This window comes from Schistocerca nitens, chromosome 4 (genome assembly GCF_023898315.1).
Source record: "Schistocerca nitens isolate TAMUIC-IGC-003100 chromosome 4, iqSchNite1.1, whole genome shotgun sequence".
Classification (NCBI taxonomy): Eukaryota; Metazoa; Arthropoda; class Insecta; order Orthoptera; family Acrididae; genus Schistocerca; species Schistocerca nitens.
The window spans coordinates 537,293,641-537,316,373 of record NC_064617.1 but is presented as its reverse complement, the minus strand read 5'-3'; the positions used below and the strand labels follow the sequence as shown (position 1 = coordinate 537,316,373).

General features: G+C 38.0%; 1 protein-coding gene across 2 annotated transcripts in view; it reads right to left on the bottom strand.

The window, feature by feature from the left end:
• LOC126251308 (ABC transporter G family member 23) overlaps positions 1 to 22,733 on the bottom strand; it is a 341,716-nt gene that overhangs the window by 50,686 nt on the left and 268,297 nt on the right. For both annotated transcript variants that reach the window (XM_049951635.1, XM_049951634.1), the window contains 4 exons: positions 19,565 to 19,658; positions 13,487 to 13,666; positions 11,291 to 11,377; positions 6,102 to 6,235 (listed from right to left, as the gene is read on the bottom strand). In XM_049951635.1, coding sequence (XP_049807592.1) covers positions 6,102 to 6,235; positions 11,291 to 11,377; positions 13,487 to 13,666; positions 19,565 to 19,658 — 495 coding nt within the window. The remainder of the gene's footprint in view (positions 1 to 6,101; positions 6,236 to 11,290; positions 11,378 to 13,486; positions 13,667 to 19,564; positions 19,659 to 22,733) is intronic.

Here is a 22,733-nt window from a genome sequence, read left to right as displayed (position 1 = left end):
TCCATGTATGGGGTGATTCTCACTAGCATTTAACATGATTACAAAGCTAAACAGCTATTTCCAAGATTTATCTTTATCCTTGTTGCATTTAACTCTAAAAAAACCCTTTTTCTGGAAATTATGTGCCTGGGGTGCACCGAGAAATCTGACGCTTGTATGCAAACCAAATACGTGGAGCACAATTGACATTTCTGCAGCAATACCACATTGACAGTGATGAGTTCTCAGACAGAATTTTCACAAGGGATGAAACATTGACATCCACTTTACCCCAGGGAGAGGAGCACTGATGCCACATTAGTTCTCTGTGCTCAAATATTTAAATGTATTTTCTAATAAAACTTTCAGGCCACTGTAGTTATGGTTCTAGAGAATATACTTTCTGAATAACCCTCCTCATATCATTTTTACGTTACAGTGCTCTCACATAGCTGATTTATGGTCGAAACTGGGTTGGAAACCACATTTATCCCCATTAAAAGGAGTATATTGCTTGCCTTTATTATAGGTCATCTTATTTATTGTTCTACTTCAGACAGTAATTGTTAGAAATGATGACTGGGTCCTATCCATTGTTTCTACAAAAAAAAGTTGTATATTTGATCACTATCTTGTTTATCTACTTTTAATGTGAGGTGTCTTCCACACCTAGCAGTCAATTTATGCATTTATTGATATTCCTCTTTCTCTGTTCTGCTGTGACTCCCTTCATGAGCAATATTTGCCCAGCCAAATGTTTTAAAAATCTAGTTTGCTCAAATCATTTCTCCTCTGTAGAAGGAATATTATGTGATGTTGATAACACAACTTCTTTCAGGGGTCTATTCAGGGTCACTGGGATTCTTACAATTATACGTCAATAAATTTCCTCCATTATTGTGTTTACTGTTAATAAAAAGAGTAAAGTAAAGATGAATTGGGCAATTCACAGTCACAATACTAGAAGTAAGAATGATTTCCATGGATCCCTGTTTAAATGGTATTTTATATTCTGTTGCAAAGATCTATAATAGTATGCCAGTAACTGGCAGGCAGGAAATTGAAGACTGCCTTACATTCCAAAACAGAGCTAAATAAAATGTTATTAGCCACTCTTATAATGTATTATGTTGGGCTCAAGGATGTAAATTATGCTTATCTTTAATATTCAATTAAACAGATCATTTGTATTTTCCAGCATATAGTCAGTTGATAATATTCTTGGTGAAACATTGTAAATTAACTAAACAAAAACTGTTTTAGCCTTGTTTCAGAAACTGTGAAACAAGGCTAAAAACAGTGTTTGTTTGGTTACACAAATACTTTGTTTGAAGTATTACATTAAATAGCAGCTGAGAAGTATAAGAGGAGAAGCAATGGAATTTTTCAAACTAACTGCTTCTCTCCTTATGAAGAAATTCCAATAGTATTATAATTCCAATAGTATTATAAGAGTGAGCAGATTAACACAAGTTATAAATTCTTGTTAGTACACTTTGCAGAGGTAGCCTGCTCTTCCTGCTTCTGCCTATTAATATAGAGCTTGATTTATTCCACAATACTGAAGGCTTTCTTTCATGAGGGGATTTACAAAATGCTACCAATGGATAAATAAATGAATCTTTATATGCTCTAAGAACCAGTGAAACTCTCAAGGGAATGGTCCAATAGGACATGTTGAAACCTACTCTGAATTTTTTTACACAGGAAGAAGACAATGAAAAAAATGCACTGCTAAAATTTTAGCTGCTAAAAGGCACTGCAAGCATTTTGTAAAAAATGTTGAAGTTGCTGTGCAAAGAACAGCTTAACACAGCAGTTTGTACAGCCCTGCCTGCCTAGCATGGGACTTGGCAAATCACCCATGCAGTGCCCCATAGCGGAATTATCCGGAGTTCACAGACAGCAATTTTAAGCACCTAAAGCCTGACTTACAAAGAAGCAAATGGAAGCGAACATGTGTGAATGAGTATTTGCAGAAAATTTGCTACCATTTGTTTATATATGGCTAGAATCGTTTATACTAAAGGGAACGGAAGAGAAAATGAGGTAGCAGCATTCCCTATGAACGCTGTGTTTTAGTTTTTAGTTTTTGGAGCTAATATTCAGCATAAAGGATGTAACTCTATCTTGTTAGAGCCACAATTCAAAACTTTTCCATTCAGTGAGGATTATTTTGCATGGTGAGCACACTGTTCTTGATGGAGTATGGAAAATGGCACAGGGAAGGAAGAATTTAAGTGTCTCAATTTGCATGGAAGTTTGACATGCTTGGAGATCATGCACTTTACATGGAAATGCATCTCCATCTTTCCTTAGCACTGGTCCAAAATTTTACTTGTATGTCACCTGCCATTTTTCCCTGGCCTCTCTACCACTAAGGGAAAATTAATAAACAGAACACTAATTACTGACGTCGACCATCATCTCAAGAGGTGACACAGCTAGCGTTTCCACTATGCGTGTAAGGTCTAATAGTCATTTTTTTTTTTCCTAAATCAAAAATGGTCTAGTGGCAAAGAGCACGCTTTGTGATCCAGAGAGCATGAGATGAAATCCTGTCCAGACCACAACTTTTTCACTATGATTTTTAACCGAGCATTCATTTCTCACAGATGTTGGAGTGGCCACAAAAGATATGTGGTTCGGATTTCACATGAAACTGCAGGTCTCCATTTTCCTATTAGGTAACTGGGGAAGGTTAGGGACACTTAATAAGCTGCAGTGGTGTCCAGTTTAAAGACATGCAAGAGGCCTACTGGATGCACCAGATAGAATTCTCTTCTGTTCATGCTTGTTAGCTTGTTTGCTCTGGTGAAAACCTGGCTTAAACTATAGAAACATTTTTTTGAATAACTTCATATTGGCAGTTCAATTCTTGCTCATATAATTCTGATAAAAGTGGCTAGCAGAGAAAATGAAATCGTGGCAGTGTTTTATGTCACAGACGACTTCCATCAATGAGGACCTGTAAACTTTAAAATGAAATGTGTCTTGAAATACTACATTTTATAACAATTCCTGTAGGTCATTCCTTATAGTAATGTTTGAATGTTGTACAGTTGACTATCAGTGAAACACAGTTCTTTGTTTATTCCCTGTAGTCATCACAAAACTGTGAAGTGTCTATTGAATGACAAAAACAAACATTTTTCTTGCACCAGACACACTGGACAAAGGAAAAATTGATGCAGTCAGCACTTTGCAGTAACCACTAGTTTTATTTAGACAGAACTGGAATGGATTCAGAAATGGTCCTGACCATTGTTCTGCATATTGCGCTGCATACCAGACATACTTGATCAAATTCGTAAAGTGTGGCAAAGAAAACTGGTAATGCACAAATGACTGGAACTTAAGAATACCGTTCCATTTAAGAATACTGTACCTGAAATCAGAGAGAGGTATCAGAAATTATGTTGCCTGATAATTTCCTGAAAAATGCTTTCCACTGTCAAAAAAAATTCTTTATTGAGAAGTTGAATTGCACTAGTAGTTCCAAGCGGAATCCACATTACATCTACAGATTTTGCATTGTCCTCCACAAAAACAGATGTGTCATTATGTTCAGACCGTGAATCCAACAAAAGCAATGAATTAGTTTCTGCAGCTGATAGGAACACATTTCAAACAAAATGTTGAAAATTATTCTTTCCCATTTTTCCAGATTTTGATATGCCAATTGCAAGATTTTTGCAACTTTAGTCCATTTTTTATTTTTGGCCCTAATTTGCCTTGCGGTTCTTGAAGACAGATCTAGCAATGGAAACAGCAAAACACTCATACTTATCACTGGTATTATTGTATATGAATGTGTCATTGCATTCATTGATTGGGCAACTGATTCCACCTTCTTTTCACCACAAAATGATAAGTGCAGTGTGCATGCAGTTCTTTCACAAAACCTGACTGATCAGCATTATAAACAGCAGTTGCGAGGAAACCAGCAAGTTTCGTCTTTATGTCAGCTATGAATTTCTCTATAGCATTGTCTATCACTGGCAGCTGTTCTACACATTTAAGTGACGTAAACTTGGTAATTTTGCAACTTCCAATTCTGTATGATTTCTTGAACCTGTGTAGCCCAGTTGACGAAGCCTGGAAATCAGCAATGTCATGTCAGCTGCAATTTGGAAGACCTAGTCTTGCAGATCTTCATCGAGCAGTTCTATATCTTTCGAACAGTTTTTCATTCAGATGGTTTTGGGTTTCTGTTTGATGCATATTTCTTACTTTATGTAATTCATTCTTCCATTTGTACAGTTCATGCTTAGATTTTATGAAACAAAAATGCCTTTGCACACTGCGTAACTTCAAGTGTTTTTTTTTTCCCTCCTTCGTTTAACCAATATTTCACTGCCTTTTCTTTCTCGATGAAAGCTGTTTTTTTAAGGCTTGAAAGGTATTCTTCTTCATAACTGTTACTGGTACAACTGATGTCATCAAAACCACAATTCATGGAATCATAACAGTTATTTCCTTTTTCTTCTAATGTATTCACAATTTCAAATGGAATGTTGATATCATTTGAATGAATGTCAAGGAAATTGACTAACAAATGATACATATGTACATCCTCAGGAGAAGTAGGTGATTTTGGCTGGAAACCACCTTATTCATATTTCATCATTGCTAAATTGAGAATGTTAATTGGATTCCACATTACTATGAAACTGGAAGAAAAAAAAGGTACTCTCACATAAGAACAGTTAAGATTAATTCAACTTTATCTGTATTGTCAATACTTACCAATACTGCAAAAAGCAACTGATAATTTGTAATAGATGTTACCTGAGCGGCTAATTCGAGAGAATAACAACTGTGTACTGTAGTGTCAGAGAAACTATCAATGAATGATAACCTGAATTGTCCTTTACAAATTATGATCGGGTTGTGTCGTGTTTCCTGTTTACAAATTTACGCTGACCTTGGCTGTGTGTGTGCCTAGTTGGGCATGAGCAGTTGCTACAGTGCCAGTAGGGGTGTATATTTCTACCGCTGCCTGGTGTGTTACGAATTTGGCAATTTTCAGCTATTTTTTTAATACTTGCAGTGCCTCTTAGCAGCTAAAATTTTGACAGTGCAATTCTTTCATTGTCTTCTTCTTGTGTAAAAAAAAATCCAGAGTAGGTTTCAACATGTCTTATTGGACCATTCCCTTGTATGAGATATTTAATGAAGCTTACTAATAAAACTTTCTTGTGCCTTTATTTGGTTAAAATTTATTTGTCAATTGCTCAAATCTGTAGGTTCTGCCTCATAATTTCTCTGTGTGGCAGCTTATAACTGTCAAAGTGTTTCCAGATAAAACTAGACTTTTTACTAAGGTCCTCCTGGTAATTAGTGTGTGTAGTTATGTGTCTTTTGTGCTCATTTATATGGACATGAAATTCGTTTCGTTATACATGCTTCACTAAAATATTGTTTACTTCAGAATAGTTAATCTAGAAGTGTCTGTAACATTTTAGCTATGTGCCTTTTGTGTCTATATATATGTACATAAAGTTCTAATTTTTTATATTTGACTAAGTAGAATATAGTTAACACTTTTGAATAACTTTAAATAGAAAATGAGCCTCTAAGTAGTGACTCTGAATCAGTATTATAGTGTAGTCAATTTTGTGTTGTAGGGATTTACACAACCAAAGATGCCTCCTCAGAAATGTGGAAGTGGAAGTATAAAGTAAAATGTGATGTTCAGAGTAGCTCAGTTGACATACTTTTTAATCTGTTGCTGCATGTTATAAACATCATGAGTCTTGTTTTCAGTGTTTGTGGTAAAAACTACTGGACAAAATAGAAGAGAAAAGAAAAACAACATTAAATACATACTAAATTCACTGATGAATATGTGCTTACTTCAAAACTCATACAATGAAGGAAACAAGACATAGAACACCAGAATAGCATTAAGTTACCAAATTATCTGTAATAGAGTCGAAACTGAAAGGAAAAGGCTTATGCCTTTAAGGTTTAGAGTAATATTTTTATACTGCTGTTTATCCTTTTACAGGTTGTACTCTCTCTCAATGTGAGTTTTTAATCTATTTTAGTATAACATCTTTCTACATCTAAAAACCTGTATTTAAGTTCAATGAAACCATAGTAACATTTATACATACCCATAGTTTCGCCACATCCACAGTACATTCTTCCAAAGAAGAGCCTTCAAGTGATGCAACTGTGCTACCTTGAACATATCTGTCCACTCATTTCCTGGCTCATCATCTGGAGGAAGATCTGATGGCTGACCAGTCTACACAAGTGCGGATAATATTCATAAGATAGTGCAATTAGGAAGTAAAATGGAATAAACAAATAAATTCTTTTTTGTGGACTAGTAGTAACCACTTTAAGAGATTAGCACATATTTTCTTCCAAACAGAGAACAGCATTACTTTCTAGATAGATAAAATTTTGAATGAACATTCAATGGTTTGTGCTGCTGACTTTGTAATGAACTTATGGGGACCACACCATCGTTGACACAAAATATCACAAATATGAGTTGACACCCCCTCCCCCCAGCTCCAACAGTGAGGAGTATCTTTGTCAGTCTAGCCATTCTCAGTTTGCTGTGAATAACTGTTTTGTATGAACATGATCTTTCTGCATGCTCTGTTATCAGTAACAAAATTCATGTTGACTTCACTCATGGCTTCCCGCTTCATTTTGCAAGCCACCCCTCACTGGAATTCCTACACTGCTGATCCCACAATGGATGGCATTATATATTTTGATTTAAAAAGTGTACAATGTGATATAGTGTTAGCTTTGACAATGGAGTCATCCCATGATCACTATCTTTTTGAACAATTTGGACAGAATGGTGACTGTAAGAATGATTAGCAAAATGTTTCCTTCCATGCTGATCAGGTTACAATTTGTGTGAAACAGGAAGGCAATATTCAACTGTGTCTTACCATTGACAGCAACAATGGTGAATGTGTGCACAAACAATGTGGCATGCATTTTGTCCTTCTAAGTGATTTCAGTGTTGAGGCAAATCTTTTCTCATATCAACAAGATAATATCCAGGCAACTAATTCAGGTCTGCTTGACAACATCTCATCTGATTTTACTCATCCATCCATTTTGGGAATGATCCAGATGAACCTGTTCAGAATCCAATTCAAGACCCAGCCAGCTGCACCACATGAGAACACACTTTTGTTTTCCACCTGCACTGCAGACAGTCTGTGGGATCTCACCTGCCACTGACCTTGGACCACATGTCCCAACACATCCACAACAGGACTTCTGTGGAGGACATACACCATTGGTTTCTCAACTTAAACTATTGACCTTCCAGATGGAATACCCGTCAACATGGTCTGTGATTATAAAATTCATACTACAGTAAAACTCCAATAATTGAGAGTAATTGAGACAAAGTAGAACTTGAATTTGATAAAAACTCAAATTACATGAAGAGTGACAGTTTTAGAGACTTTTTATTTAAAAATAAATTGAGTACTTGGTGTTCACAATATTATCACAAATAACGAAGTCATTTCATCAGTTAACCTATTACTTAGAGTTTGTTTAAGAAATTTTTTCTTGGATCACTTTTCACCACAGTTTTCAAGCTACCACAACCTGTACTTCTCTTCTACCTATTCAGCACCAGCACCCAAAAACAGCAGAAAAACTTTCTTTTTTTTCTTCTTCTAATTTTTTCAAAATGAAAGTCTTCCTCCTGAATCATCGGACCACTTATTGGACATCCTTTAGCTTGCTGTTGAGTACATCACAAGTAAGGGGGTTTACTAGTCTTTTTGTAATCTGATGTGTTCATGAATTTATGATCTTTGAATTTTTATGCCTTTTTGGAAGAAAAACAAGATGCTTTGGTAGAATAACACTGCTCTAGTTTGATGCTGTTTCATTGCCAGTCACTTACTGTTACTTTGTTTACACCTGACTCTGCTGCTACCTTTTTCTATAATCTCTCCACTACCCAATTTTTCAGTACTAAGACTTTCATCTCCAATGAAATTAATTTCCATTCAGCTTTTAAGAGTCACTGCTCACATTGGCAAAAAATGGCAGGAAGAATAATAAATATGTAACATGGACCAAACTACACATAGAAACCACACTGACGGCAGGTGAAACAACAATTCAGATAAAGTGGGCACAATTGTAAACAATGCTAGCATGTGCATCTCAGCCAGTGATCACACCCACTTCCTGCATAGTTTCGATTTTATCCATGATATTACTTTCATTTTTTTGAAATGTAGTAGTCAGCCATTGTGCACCGAAGATGAAATGGAGGCTTGGGTCTCCAGGTCTTCAATTACAGAGGTTTTACTGTAAACAATGCTGGAATCACTGGTGATACATCTAAGTTCATGGCCCTGCTAAGCAATGTAGGGGAGTATGCCCGCATAATTAGTGACGTCAAACAAGGATTTATGGCCAAAGGCAAATTCGACACTCCAAAGACACTGGTGCTCCACTGACTGGCCAAGACACCAGAGCTACAGCTACAACAAGTAATTTATGAGGAACCGTTGGGCAGCAGGGCACCATCTCATCTGTGGAGACATCTCTGAATTGATCAACCTGACTTTCATGCTAGCCAGCAAACTCTGTTTAATTAAATTACTGCCTCAGATACAACCAGCAATGATTCTGCATGAATACAATATGAGGGAAAACAATTTACTTTTGGCTGACAGACTTTTGCAATGCCATAGCTATGACAATGGTCAGATATGATGTATAACAGTGATTGCCATCAGCAGATTCCTGGCCTGATGCACTGGCTGCACACATGATGAGATGCTACTACCTAAGCAGCTGCATACACTAACAAGAATGACATCATGAGTGACTGCCCTGAGAGCAGCTGCCACACCTGCTGCCAACAACAACAGCTCTCATGGCAGTGAGGAGGCAGGGCTGCAGCTATGTTGCTTTCACTCATGTTTTGGCAAGCAGGCACGCAGGTGCTCTATGCTGTCCAACCACCCAAATGCACAGCAAAGCCACCTACAACTCAAGTGAGTGAGTTAAACTAGTTTTGACCCATCTACAAGTGATGGTGGTAGACTGTTTGTGTTAGACAACACAACAAATAAATATCTCCTTATAGACACTGGCTCTGCAGGGAACACCATTCCTGGGAACAGTCACAGACTGAACATACGATGTCTGTCATCCAGCTGTGCACTACAAACAACACTCTTATCAGCCTATATGAAAGCATCACTCACACTGTAGACCTCAGTCTACATGAGAATTTTCATTGCAGTTTGTGATTGCAGATGTTCATGAACTGATCTTGGGCATGGATTTTCTCCATTGAATTCACCTTTCCTCTGACCTAACACTAGGAATCCTCAGGCAAACCAACAGTACAGAGTTTGTATTGGTTTCACCAGCAGCCCACAAGCACATAAAAATTCAGTTTCAGAGGTGATTATTCTGATACAGCCCCTTTCAAACTGTACTTGAAGACTGTTGGGCTCTGGAGTCCAAACTACAAGTGGTGATGAAGAATTATGAGGTAGAAAAAGAAACAAAAAACAGGCGCAGGCTACACAATGAGAATCTAGAATTGCAAGCCCAGGCATATTTGTTAGGTATGGAACTGGATGCTATGAAATCTTCTCTTAGGAAGTTAATGTGGGAATGGTACCACGATTCACAACTTCCTGACATGAATGAGGCAGCACCCACTGCAGTGTTGATGGAAAGCATATACGGACAGTTTGTGCATACTTCACTGAAAAACATGTCAACATAGTGAACTTTTCTAATAATGTGAAAGCACTGACTACGAGTGTCCCCCTGTGTTACCCATGCCATGTGTGTGATGTGTAAACAGAGACATGTCAAACATGAAACATCACACAAAATTAACACCATACCAGGTTCACATCTCCATGCACCTCAAACCCATCTGGATCTTACAAGGTACATAAAGCACAGGAGATGCAAGTGCCATTCAGGCAGAAGATAACTCAAGAAGGGAAATGACAATGCACCCCTTCCTCCTCTGCAACTCGAGAACTTCAACACTGACCAGCAATCTCGCTACAGTTGTATCTGACAAGCTCCTCCATGCCTTAATCAAAAACACCAGGCTACAGAAACACCAGGACTGTTGCTCCTTTACTGAGAAACGGTCAACTCATGTCCTGCCTTGCAGTCACACATGACATGGCTCATCATGGACAATGGGGACCTCACCATCAACAGTGTGAAATATGACAAAAATAAGAGTCTTTGCCAGTGATACAAGTTGATCCCTCCCATAGAGAGGAATAACTTTGTCACTCTAGACATCCTCAGTTCACTGTGAAGAATTGTTTTGTATGCATGCGATCTTTCTGTATACTCTGTTATTAGTAGCAAAATTCATGTTGACTTCACTCACTGGCTTCCAGATTCATTGTGCAAGCCACTCAAACCAGAATTTCTACTTATATATTACCTATATGTTAACCACTTTTAAACACTTTCACTAAGAATCTTTGACTGCTATAACATACTCTGAACTATTGCTTACACTATCTGAAAGTTAATGTAGACTACAGGAGCTTTTACTAACTACTTAGTATACAAACTTATAGTCCACATATCTCACATTCCTGAAAAGTCTTCATACAGAGGTGTATAAAACACAATATAAGAGTGAGAACTTATCACTCCAAAACAGGATCATAACTGTTCAAAAATCTACCACAAAATAATATATTTTGTAGAGCTTCAGCTTTGCAGTAAGAATGCTGCACAATGCTGAAAATTTTTCATTGGTACGTGAAATATTTTCAGTAATTACAAATGGGGAATAAATGAAGTGTATATTGAACAATAGTGGAAATTCCTGGATGGAGCACTACATAAAATAACTCACATATAGCAGATCAATGATGGAACACAGTAACATGTAACAGAAACCAGCACTGATACTAGCTTTTGAGCATTAGTTAATATTCCAGCAATACTACAAGCATTCACACACATAACCACACAGACACCTAAATGCACTCTTCTATGGCGACAGCAAGACACAGTGTGTGTTGCAGACTCTTTCGCAGCAGCTTGCTACAGCTTCAGATCTTAAAATGCAAATACCATTACCAGTGACTTGTCTACATAAGATTTTTTTCTTCTACCAGTACAGTTTGTGATCAAATTAGAATACCACCTTCAAAATCCAGTGAGACTTACTTTAAAAATGGTACTTTGTTAAACAAGTCATGAATATTTGAAACATTTAGCATAAAAGTTCCTGGTTATTTAACTCTATATGCTTAAAAAACAAACATGTTACCATGCTTTTTCAGATACTTACAGAAATTTCAGCTTCCTTGTTGGAGAGGCTTATGTTGTCACCAAATTCTCCACTAATTTCTGAGTTGAGGTCATATGAGACAGGCTCCTGGATAAATAGAAATACAAATTGCAAAAAAGAATGTTAAAAGAAGTTGATGTCTAGATCTATCTAAAAACTAATTTACGTAATTGTTGGGTTCAAATTAATGATATATAACAGAGGGAAACATTCCACGTGGGAAAAATATATCTAAAAGCAAAGATAATGTGACTTACCAAACGAAAGTGCTGGCAGGTCGATTGACACACAAACAAACATAAACATACACACAAAATTCAAGCTTTCGCAACCAACAGTTGCTTCGTCAGGAAAGAGGGAAGGAGAGGGAAAGATGAAAGGATGTGGGTTTTAAGGGAGAGGGTAAGGAGTCATTCCAATCCCGGGAGCTGAAAGACTTACCTTAGGGGGAAAAAAGGACAGGTATACACTCGCACACACACACATATCCATCCGCACATACACAGACAGAAGCAGACATTTGAAAAGGCAAAGAGTTTGGGGGCCTTTACAAATGTCTGCTTGTGTTTGTGTATGTGCGGATGGATATGTGTGTGTGTGTGTGTGTGCGAGTGTATACCTGTCCTTTTTTCCCCCTAAGGTAAGTCTTTCCGCTCCCGGGACTGGAATGACTCCTTACCCTCTCCCTTAAAACCCACATCCTTTCATCTTCCCTTCTCCTTCCCTCTTTCCTGATGAAGCAACCATTGGTTGCGAAAGCTTGAATTTTGTGTGTATGTTTGTGTTTGTTTGTGTGTCTATCGACCTGCCAGCACTTTCATTTGGTATGTCACAACATCTTTGTTTTTATATATAAAAACTAATTTATCATTTTAGACAAAGTACAATTTAAAATCAGAGACATACTCAGCCAATATATTAACCTTCACAATACTGAGGGAGGTACTTTTGTCTACCTTTTCCAAAATTTATAATCTAGTCAGTTACTTTGTATTTCAAAATGTTGAAAAAAGATTCATTGTTTTTAATGTAGTCTTTTAACAGATAGGTACTATAAATGTTCTAAATTTTTCTGTTAAACTTAATCCAAAAATTTAAGCCTTAGTAGTAGATGGCATTTTCCCAATGAAATGACATATTCAATAATTTCATTTTCAGGACCCTGCTTACACATCAGTATCTCTTTAGAAGCTATGTGCGAGAAAAAGTCAAGAACAATCAAAGCATGATGCAAATCCTCACATCAGGTTTTGAGCTTCAACTTTGCAACTTGTTTCATAAGGAGCTGAAATAGCAAAACAAGGTGAAAGAGTGAAACTTTCATTCTGTAGTGAAATGAAATAAAAACTTTCTAATTGTAACTTTGTGCTTGATACAGATCATATTCTAAAACTTTTGTTTGTATGCACTATTTTCTGTCTGTGAGTCAACTATAAACATAATATCATATCACAGTTATATAAATTAACACTATTTCTTTACCACCAGTGAGCCACAGATAACACATAATTTACTTCAGTGTATCTCTGAGACTTATGAAAATTGTCTCCTACATTGAACTTAAACTGTGGCCTCTTGTCTTCTATTTATAGGAGCCTACCAAGAATGTATTCTGCAGAACATGGTATAAGTGAACTATGTCATGTCTATTTACCAATTACAAGCAGCAGTCAACTGAAAATGGGACAGATGGGAAAGAAAGAAGTAAACTTTTATTATTTCAAAAGTCATCATAACCATTTATACATTTATTTCACTGTGAAACAAAATTGCCATGAAAAAATGTTTGCAGTTACCTATGGAACCATAAATGTAACCAGGTGAACACCTCTTTGTCTGAAGCAAATCTACAGCTACAAATCTCTGCCTTTATGGCTCAAAAGATATGGAAAATCATATGGGAAGAGATTAGGGTTGTCTGGAGGATGTGTAAGAGCTTCCCAGTGAAACTTCTGCAGTGTAGTCAAAACAACCTTGGCAACATATGAATCCACATGTGATAAAATCCTGTTATATAAAAATCCACTCATTGCTGTAAGCATTTCAATTACACAGTCCAGTGTGAAGTTAGAGGTGCTTAAACTGACTTCAATTAGTGTGTGCCACTAAGAACATAATCATTTCATTTACAGTTTCAGATAAACAAATAAGCTAGAGAACGATGAAAGAAAGTACCTGTATAAAAAAGTCACTTACTTCTGGTGGAGGTACTGTTGCCATGATCTCCTGCATGAAACTTGATCTTCTTCTCTTCCCCCGGTTTTGTATCTTGCTCAGTTTTAGGAAGACATCTTCCAAAGAGTCACAACCATGGTTACGAAGCAAGTCTTCCGGAGATTCCTCTGCCAAGAATTTTCCAGCACGCATCAAACCAATCTAGAAAAAAAAATTCAAAGTAGTAAGTACAGTGCTGAGGTAGAACAAATGAAACTTCAAATAAACTAGTTACAGTAATACTTATGAATGTTAAAGTAAATGAGCAGAAGGCATATGATACATAAAGGTATTTGACAAGTGAAATAGCAAAATTATTTTAAATAAATGGTCTGAGCAGTGCTGGTCCCGTGGCTGCATGCCGTTGGCTGTCACACTATTTCAGATCTGGAATCATGAGGTGATATGGTATGGAGGAGAGATGTACAGCCAATTCATCTTTGACTATGGCAAACTGTTTCACATATGCTGAATTAGTTCTCGACATTCTAGGTACCGAAAAAGTCAGAACTGTCATTCGGATTGACATTACATAGGTCATATTGGTGAAAAACCTGAGGACTGTGCTTATAATGGTAGTGTCTCATCACAGTGGAAACAGTTCACATAACCTCACACATATATTGTACTTAGGTGAGACACTATACTAGATTTCTGTCTCATAAGAGGTTATGTTGATACAAGATGTTTATTGCATTTTAGTACACCACAAGAGTCTTTTAAATTACTACCTGAAGTAATCCACTTTGTGAAGAGTGCAGTAGGTAAGATGGGTAGATGGTTTAACTCACACTCAGGAGGAGAGGTATAGCTAGCTGCCCAAGTAAGATTTAGCTCAATTATGACAAGGGACTTAAGAAAATCCTCTCCTGAATTCTTTTGCTGCTGTTGTTCAGTTGAACTAGTTTTCCACTTCTAAAGACCTTGATGTTGATGGGATGTAATACTCTAACCTCTTTTCCTTCAATGATGGTCTCAAGAAAAATCCAACAGTTATATTACAATGCCAGGAATACTATATGGCAGACAGATCTACCTTCTTCTCTCAGCACCACTATACATCCAACTGACACTTATCTACAGTAGTACTGAAATGGCATTGATAACTGGAAAATAGATATTGCTTCTCAGTTACAACCCATAGTCTTAGTTACAGCACTAATCCATTTGTAGGTCTTTTATTATGGTTTTAATGAAGTTCTATACATTAGGCTGTAAGCACACAGTCTGGATGCTGCCAGTTGCTGATCAATGGCACAGATTGATGTATAGAAAGTAGCATGCAAGAAATGACATTTCCTGGAAATGATGTGGAAGTTTTGAGCTAGTTCAAGAAAGTGAAATTTCATTGTCTGGAAAAGTCACAATGTATATGGCACCAGCATCATATGTACCCCCAGAGTTCTTCAAGCTTCTATAACTATTAAACATCTGAAACAACTGAGGTAATATGATTTGACCTTCTGGTTTCATACAGGTCATTAGAGTAGCTTCTTTCCTGTTTCAACAAATGCTTGAAATACTGTATAACTAGATTGCAATTTTCTGTTCCAAAGTTCTGTTCTCATGTAAACCAATATATACTTGCTCACTTACTGCAGTCCTCATCTACCAGCAGTTGTATTGCTGCTGGAAGCAGGTATCACTCATACACATGTGTAGGTAAGCACACTGAACAAAAAATTAGTCATTCACAGGAGACATTAAGGTAATACAGTGTACAACACCACTTTTAGCCTTGATAATGGCTTCAAATTGAAGATGAACTGATTGGGTACTTATGATGCTGGTACCACATTATTGTGCCCTTTCAGTCAATGAAGAGAGTCCAACAGTTTCTCCAGGTACACCATATCCAGATGAAGCCACTCATTAATGATTAGATCCCATAGCACTACCAGACTGCATAGATGGTGACTTTTAAATTTCTTCACCTGTTCCAAATAGTCCCAGCCATTCTTGTGGGATTAAGATTGGATGATTTAGTGAGTCAGTAGACGTGTGATAAGGTGCCTTGAGTGTTAATCAAACCAGAAATATGTAGGCCTATGAATGTGGCTGTTGTCTGTCATAGATTTCCGTAGCACAGTTTTCTTTAAGATGGAGAGGATGGGGTGACAAATGGTCACTGATAGTGTTCAAATAAACATTTGTGTCCATGTTAATGGTATCTGAATGAGTGGGCCCAAATCATGCTATGAAAAACACACCTAAAATATCAGATAATCATTTTCAGCCTGAACTGCACCCTCCATAGTCAGTAGTTTCAAAGCTTCATTGGGCTCTTGGTGCACTTGACACCTTGTGTCATTTGAAAACAGACAAAATTGTGACTTGTCTGACCTCACTACATTCCTTGAGTCAGCTACACCCAGTTTTTCTGTTGTTTCCTATTGAATCTGCGCAGTTTCATGTAACCAATGGCTTTTAATGAGGTACCCAATCCCAAATGTCCATTGCATGCAGTTCCCTTCACAGCTGCTCACTCGGGATATGATTGAGATGGGCCTGCATTCATTGACAGCAGCACTTTCTGCCAGGTTTGAAACAAACAGGGCAGCTTCCTTTACGGCGTGTTCGTGGACACATTCAACACAATAGTTTATGTCTGGCATTGTGGCATGTCTCCATGTTAGTCAATGTTATTGTACTGAACTGATCCCATACAACCAACTGGCACAAACACACACACACACACACACACACACACACACACACACACACACACACACACACACACACACACACACACACACACACACCATAACAGAAGTTCTGTGAGGCTATGCCTCTTCTGCTGTTCTGCAGTCACTAGCAATGTCTTCCAACATCAGCCACGCGAGATTGGCCGAGCGGTCTATGGCGCTGCAGTCATAGACTGTGTGGCTGGTCCCGGCGGAGGTTTGAGTCCTCTCTCAGGCGTGTGTGTGTGTGTGTGTTTGTCCTTAGGATAATTTAGGTTAAGTAGTGTGTAAGCTTAGGGACTGATGACCTTAGCAGTTAAGTTACATAAGATTTCACACACATTTGAACAACATCAGCTGCCCATCATGAGTGCAATAGGAAACCAGCCCTTCATAAGGTAACCACAATACCTTACCTCTGAGGGATGTTGAGGGATGTTTAGGCAGTCTGCTAGTGCAGGGTGCACAGACCACGTTCTGATAATGGTTCAACCCCCCATGTTGATTCTAATTTTTTTCTACCTGTGGGAAAGGAGATAATGTTTCTGTAAAAATACATTGCTGTAATTATACTTGTCAAATAAAATGAATATTTATGAAGCTGATGTGAACTAATTATGTAGTCTTCTTCTTTTCTTTTTGCCCTTGCAAAGTCAGAATGAGGAGTACACCTGCAGTACTAGGAAGTATATACAGCCCTGCACTAGTGACTCCTACAGTACGAGAAATGTAGGACAGACATCTGCAAGATGCATGTGTGCAGTGCCAAACTCCCACAGCTGTCATGCCAGCTAGGGGCATTGCTTAAGATTGACAACAGAGGATATCACAAACGGAAAAGGATTAACAGTTTAATCAAAGCAACAACCCAGTTGGGCTTACTTAGCCTTCTTGCACTGTTCCTACTTATACATGCCTTCCCCTGAACTCTTATTCTAGGATCTGATTCCCTGAATGTATGTGTCATTAGTTCTTTTCCTCAAACTCACTGTATTTTTCTCTTTGTGAATTTGCATCTGCCAGGCAGCAATATTTGTTTATTGTTGTATTGTGTGGTTCTCTTACTGCACTTGAGTGCTCTACACTATTATTACTAGGCAACGTATTTTCTTTAAATAAACATTGTTCCTTTATCTATACCAGTAGCATGTCATTCATTCCCTTTGAAAAAATCTGATGTCACTGATATAGGGGTTCTTAATGTTTTCCAGAAGTTGATGACTTCCATTTTTCCTGGGATAATGACATGCATGACTCTTGTCTCAAACAAGTGTACTTACAGCAAATGGCATCATAATTAACAATGAAAAATGCTAACTCCATTAACTTTTTCTGCCTTACTGTCAATACTGTGGGCATCTGCCCTACACCACAACAAATGGATCTCATTCCGCAACTACTACCCCTACAAGACTACCAGGAATAATGTCAATTTCTAGCAATGCTCAACTTCTACTGGCGCCACCTCCTGCAGGCAGCCACTATTCAGACCCTGCTCATAGAGGTCATAAAAGGGAAAAATATCAACAGTAAACAGAAACTGAAGTGGACCACTAGCCTGCAGGAAGCCTTCATCCAGCTCAAAGACTATCTAGGCGACAACCATGGTACACTCACTTCCCACACGCAGTTAACTGCAGTGGCGGACGCAAGTGATTTCAGGATTGCTACAGTCCTGAAACAGGAAGTGGTGGCTGTACAGCAAACACTCTACCTATGAGTGCAAACTCCTTTAGGTCTACAAGGCAATTCTTCAGTTTAAGGATGACATGGAAGGTAGACCACTCTTCAGTTTAAGGATGACATGGAAGGTAGACCACTTTGTCATCTATGCATATCACTGACCATTAACATACTCAATCCATAACCCATTAAAAGACTTCTGTCCCAGATGTTTCCACCACCTGGATTACATCACACAGTTGTACAAGCAATATGCACCACATGAAAGACGTGGACACTGTCACTGATTATCTTTCACAGATCAATGCCAGCTTGATGTCTTGAGACCTCCTCATGATACAACTCTGAATCTCAAAATTGAACAACACCTGATACCAAGCACAACATAACAAATTTTGTATGAATCTCACAAAACTGAACTCACATCTTAGTACCTCAGCCATTTTGGAAGATTGTGTTTCATTTGTTACACTACTTATCACATCCTGGGATATGACCAACCAACAACACGACTTGTTACAGGGCACCATATGCACCACAGATGATAAGAAATTTTGTGTATGCTGATATTTTTTGGACCTGCAACTAAAAGTATTGTGATAATTCCCAATGCTAATGTGGTCACACAGAGTAGTAAAGGAGTATGAGGAGGGTATGTTGTAACAAAGAAACAGGTTGCATATGAATGAAACCAGTAAATACAGCTGTTCTCATTATTTCATGTGAGATAAAGTAGAATAACAGCTGTTGTCCCAATATTCACCAGAAGATGGATATACAAGAAAAGACTGCCTTTGTCTGCCTGGCTTCTATACCACTGACTTTTCAGTACACTTTTTCTAATGCTTTCTCCGGCTAACAATCACACTTTACAGTTGACGATCTTCATATCGTGAATGACATAAACTTATATTTTTTAAGTAGTCCTCTTCGCTGCCTCACTTTATTATTCCATACATATACATAAACATATAAAAAGAAAAATGAAAATATTAGACGAGTCGAAATCCCACATCTACTCCAGGAGATGCCTCAGTCCTAGTCTTGGCAATAGTGCAATGTTTCAAAATTTACAGAACACAGGTCTTCAGCTCTCCTGAAGTTAACAAAGGGGAGATACGATATTAACTTAAAGCACCTGGTGAATTTAAAGTGATTTTAGTTTATATATTACGTCACGTCACATTAAGAAATTTATGTATCTGTTGTATATATTTTGTACATGAAACGATATTGGAGTGTTCTATCTTTTTTGTCTACACAAAATCCAACAGGAAAGGTTGGTTGTTGACCCTCAAACACTGGTCCCAGAAGCACATAAAACTACTAATTTTCACAGGCAGAAAGCAAACCCTACCTGACCTGTATATTTGCATCTAGCTAGTTCTGATATAAACAGAGATTCTTCCAACCATCAGCCAAATTTCACAATGATTGCTCCATTCAATTTTATGTTTACTAATTGTCATTCTTAACTACATGACACCAAGTCGCTCTTAAGCAAGATTGTAAAGCTTGACTGATAAATTTGTTCCACACATTGAGCCAGTCTGTCGCATGTTGCGAGTTCTGACTGCTGCATCTCTGAAGGCTAGGTATCCTACATTGCAGGATGATAATGCTGTAGATTTCAGTTGTTGGCAGTGTAAGGAATGAGACAGGCACACAGTCAGCAATAGGTTACCAGACTCACCATGCCGGCTTGACGCGTCTCGTCAATGTAGTGAGTGGTGATGATGACTGTCCTGTTGCCTTCTTTGGTGATGCTCACCAGGTGATCCCAAATGCTGAAACAGTAGTTGAACAATGTCACTATCACTGATAAATAGTGGCAAGCATGCGTTTGGTTCAAATGGCTCTGAGCACTATGGGACTCAACTGCTGAGGTCATTAGTCCCCTAGAACTTAGAACTAGTTAAACCTAACTAACCTAAGGACATCACAAACATCCATGCCCGAGGCAGGATTCGAACCTGCGACCGTAGTGGTCTTGCGGTTCCAGACTGCAGCGCCTTTAACCGCACGGCCACTTCGGCCGGCTGCATGCGTTTGTTTTTGGTGCCATTCAAAGAAGAATCCAACAGCACTTGCAACCTCAATTTGTCTGCATTCACTACGAGAACAATTTGCATGAACATCAATACTGATAGAATCTGCAGTCAACATCTAGAAAGAGGGGCTACAGTTGCTCATTATGTGCAGTTGAGAGATGTCTAATCCATCTCTAATGGATGCCACAGTTACAACATATTGTTGCAAAAGGTTTCAATAGTCTTAAAACACATCTGGGCGATATTCAGAAGGAAGTGGAGAGGTTACGTAATGGGGATAAATACCACATACTTAGATCAGCAGATACTGTAGTGTGTTCCAAAAGTTCATCTGGGAAGCAGAAAATTTTATCTATTTTGGACCCGCTTACTACATTCATGCCTAGTTCTTCCTCTACAATTTTTCCCCGCCACACTTCCGTCCAGTACCAAATTGATAATCCCTTGATTCCCCAGGATGTGTCGTACCACCCGATCCCCTCTTTTAATAATGCTATGCCATAAGGTTTTTTCTCCTCAGTTTGATTCATTACCTCCTTATTAGTTATTCGATCTAATCTAATCTTCAGCATTCTCCTGTAGTATCAAATTTCAAAAGCTTCTATTCTAAACTGAAGAATTATTATCATATGAAGTTAATGAGTTTCGATTTATAATTCAATAATGCCAAGCACGTTGAAAAATAGCGCATCTCCTGCAAATGTACTCCACTTTAACAGCGCCAGCATAAAAAACACAGAACACAGATATTAATAGTTAAATAGCGCTATCCTATTTTTTAATGACACACCAATTTCGTTTCATTCATTTACACTGCATTTGGGAACCATAAATTATAAACATGGAGGAAGCCTGGAGATACTGACAGGTTTCAGATAGATTATATAATGATAAGACAGAGATTTAGGAACCAGGTTTTAAATTGTAGGACATTTCCGGGGGCAGATGTGGACTCTGCCCACAATCTATTGGTTATGAACTGTAGGTTAAAACTGAAGAAACTGCAAAAAGGTGGGAATTTAAGGAGCTGGGACCTGGATAAACTGAAAGAACCAGAGGTTGTACAGAGTTTCAGGGAGAGCATAAGGGAACAATTGACAAGAATGGTGGAAAGAAATACAGTCGAAGAAGAATGGGTAGCTTTGAGGGATGAAGTAGTGAAGGCAGCAGAGGATCAAATAGGTAAAAAGATGAGGGCTAGTAGAAATCCTTGGGTAACAGAAGAAATACTGAATTTAATTGATGAAAGGAGAAAATATAAAAATGCAGTAAATGAAACAGGCAAAAAGGAATACAAACGTCTCAAAAATGAGATCGACAGGAAGTGCAAAATGGCTAAGCAGGCATGGTTAGAGGACAAATGTAAGGATGTAGAAGCTTATCTCACTAGGGGTAAGATAGATACTGCCTACAGGAAAATTAAAGAGACCTTTGGAGAGAAGAGAACCACTTGTATGAATATCAAGAGCTCAGATGGAAACCCAGTTATAAGCAAAGAAGGGAAAGCAGAAAGGTGGAAGGAGTATATAGAGGGTCTATAGAAGGGCGATGTACTTGAGGACAATATTATGGAAATGGAAGAAGATGTAGATGAAGATGAAATGGGAGATACGATACTGCGTGAAGAGTTTGACAGAGCACTGAAAGACCTGAGTTGAAACAATGCCCCGGGAGTAGACAACATTCCATTGGCACTACTGACGGCTTGGGAGAGCCAGTCCTAACAAAACTCTACCATCTGGTGAGCAAAATGTATGAGACAGGCGAAATACCCTCAGACTTCAAGAAGAATATAATAATTCCAATCCCAAAGATGTGAAAATTACCGAACTATCGGTTTAATAAGTCACGGCTGCAAAATACTAACGCGAATTCTTTACAGACGAATGGAAAAACTGGTAGAAGCCGACCTCGGGGAAGATCAGTTTAGATTCCATAGAAATATGGGAACACATGAGGCAATACTGACCTTACGACTTATCTTAGAAGCTAGACTAAGAAAAGGCAAACCTACATTTCTAGCATTTTTAGACTTGGAGAAAGCTTTTGACAATGTTGACTGGAATACTCTCAAATTCTGAAGGTGGCAGGGGTAAAATACAGGGAGCGAATGGCTATTTACAATTTGTACAGAAACCAGATGGCAGTTATAAGAGTCGAGGGACATGAAAGGGAAGCAGTGGTTGGAAAGGGAGTGAGACAGGGTTGTAGCCTCTCCCCGACGTTATTCAATCTGTATATTGAGCAAGCAGTAAAGGAAACAAAAGAAAAATTTGGAGTAGGTATTAAAATCCATGTAGAAGAAATAAAAACTGTAAGGTTCGCCAATGACATTGTAATTCTGTCAGAGACAGCAAAGTACTTGAAAGAGCAGTTGAACAGAATGGACAGTGTCTTGAAAGGAGGATATAAGATGAACATCAACAAAAGCAAAACGAGGATAATGGAATGTAGTCGAATTAAGTCGGGTGATGCTGAGGGAATTAGATTAGAAAATGAGACACTTAAAGTAGTAAAGGAGTTTTGCTATTTGGGGAGCAAAATAACTGATGATGGTCGAAGTAGAGAGGATATAAAATGTATACTGGCAATGGCAACGAAAGCGTTTCTGAAGAAGAGACATTTGTTAACATCGAGTATAGATTTAAGTGTCAGCGTTTCTGAAAGTATTTGTATGGAGTGTAGCCATGTATGGAAGTGAAACATGGACGATAAATAGTTTAGACAAGAAGAGAATAGAAGCTTTCGAAATGTGGTGCTACAGAAGAATGCTGAAGATTAGATGGGTAGATCACATAACTAATGAGGAGG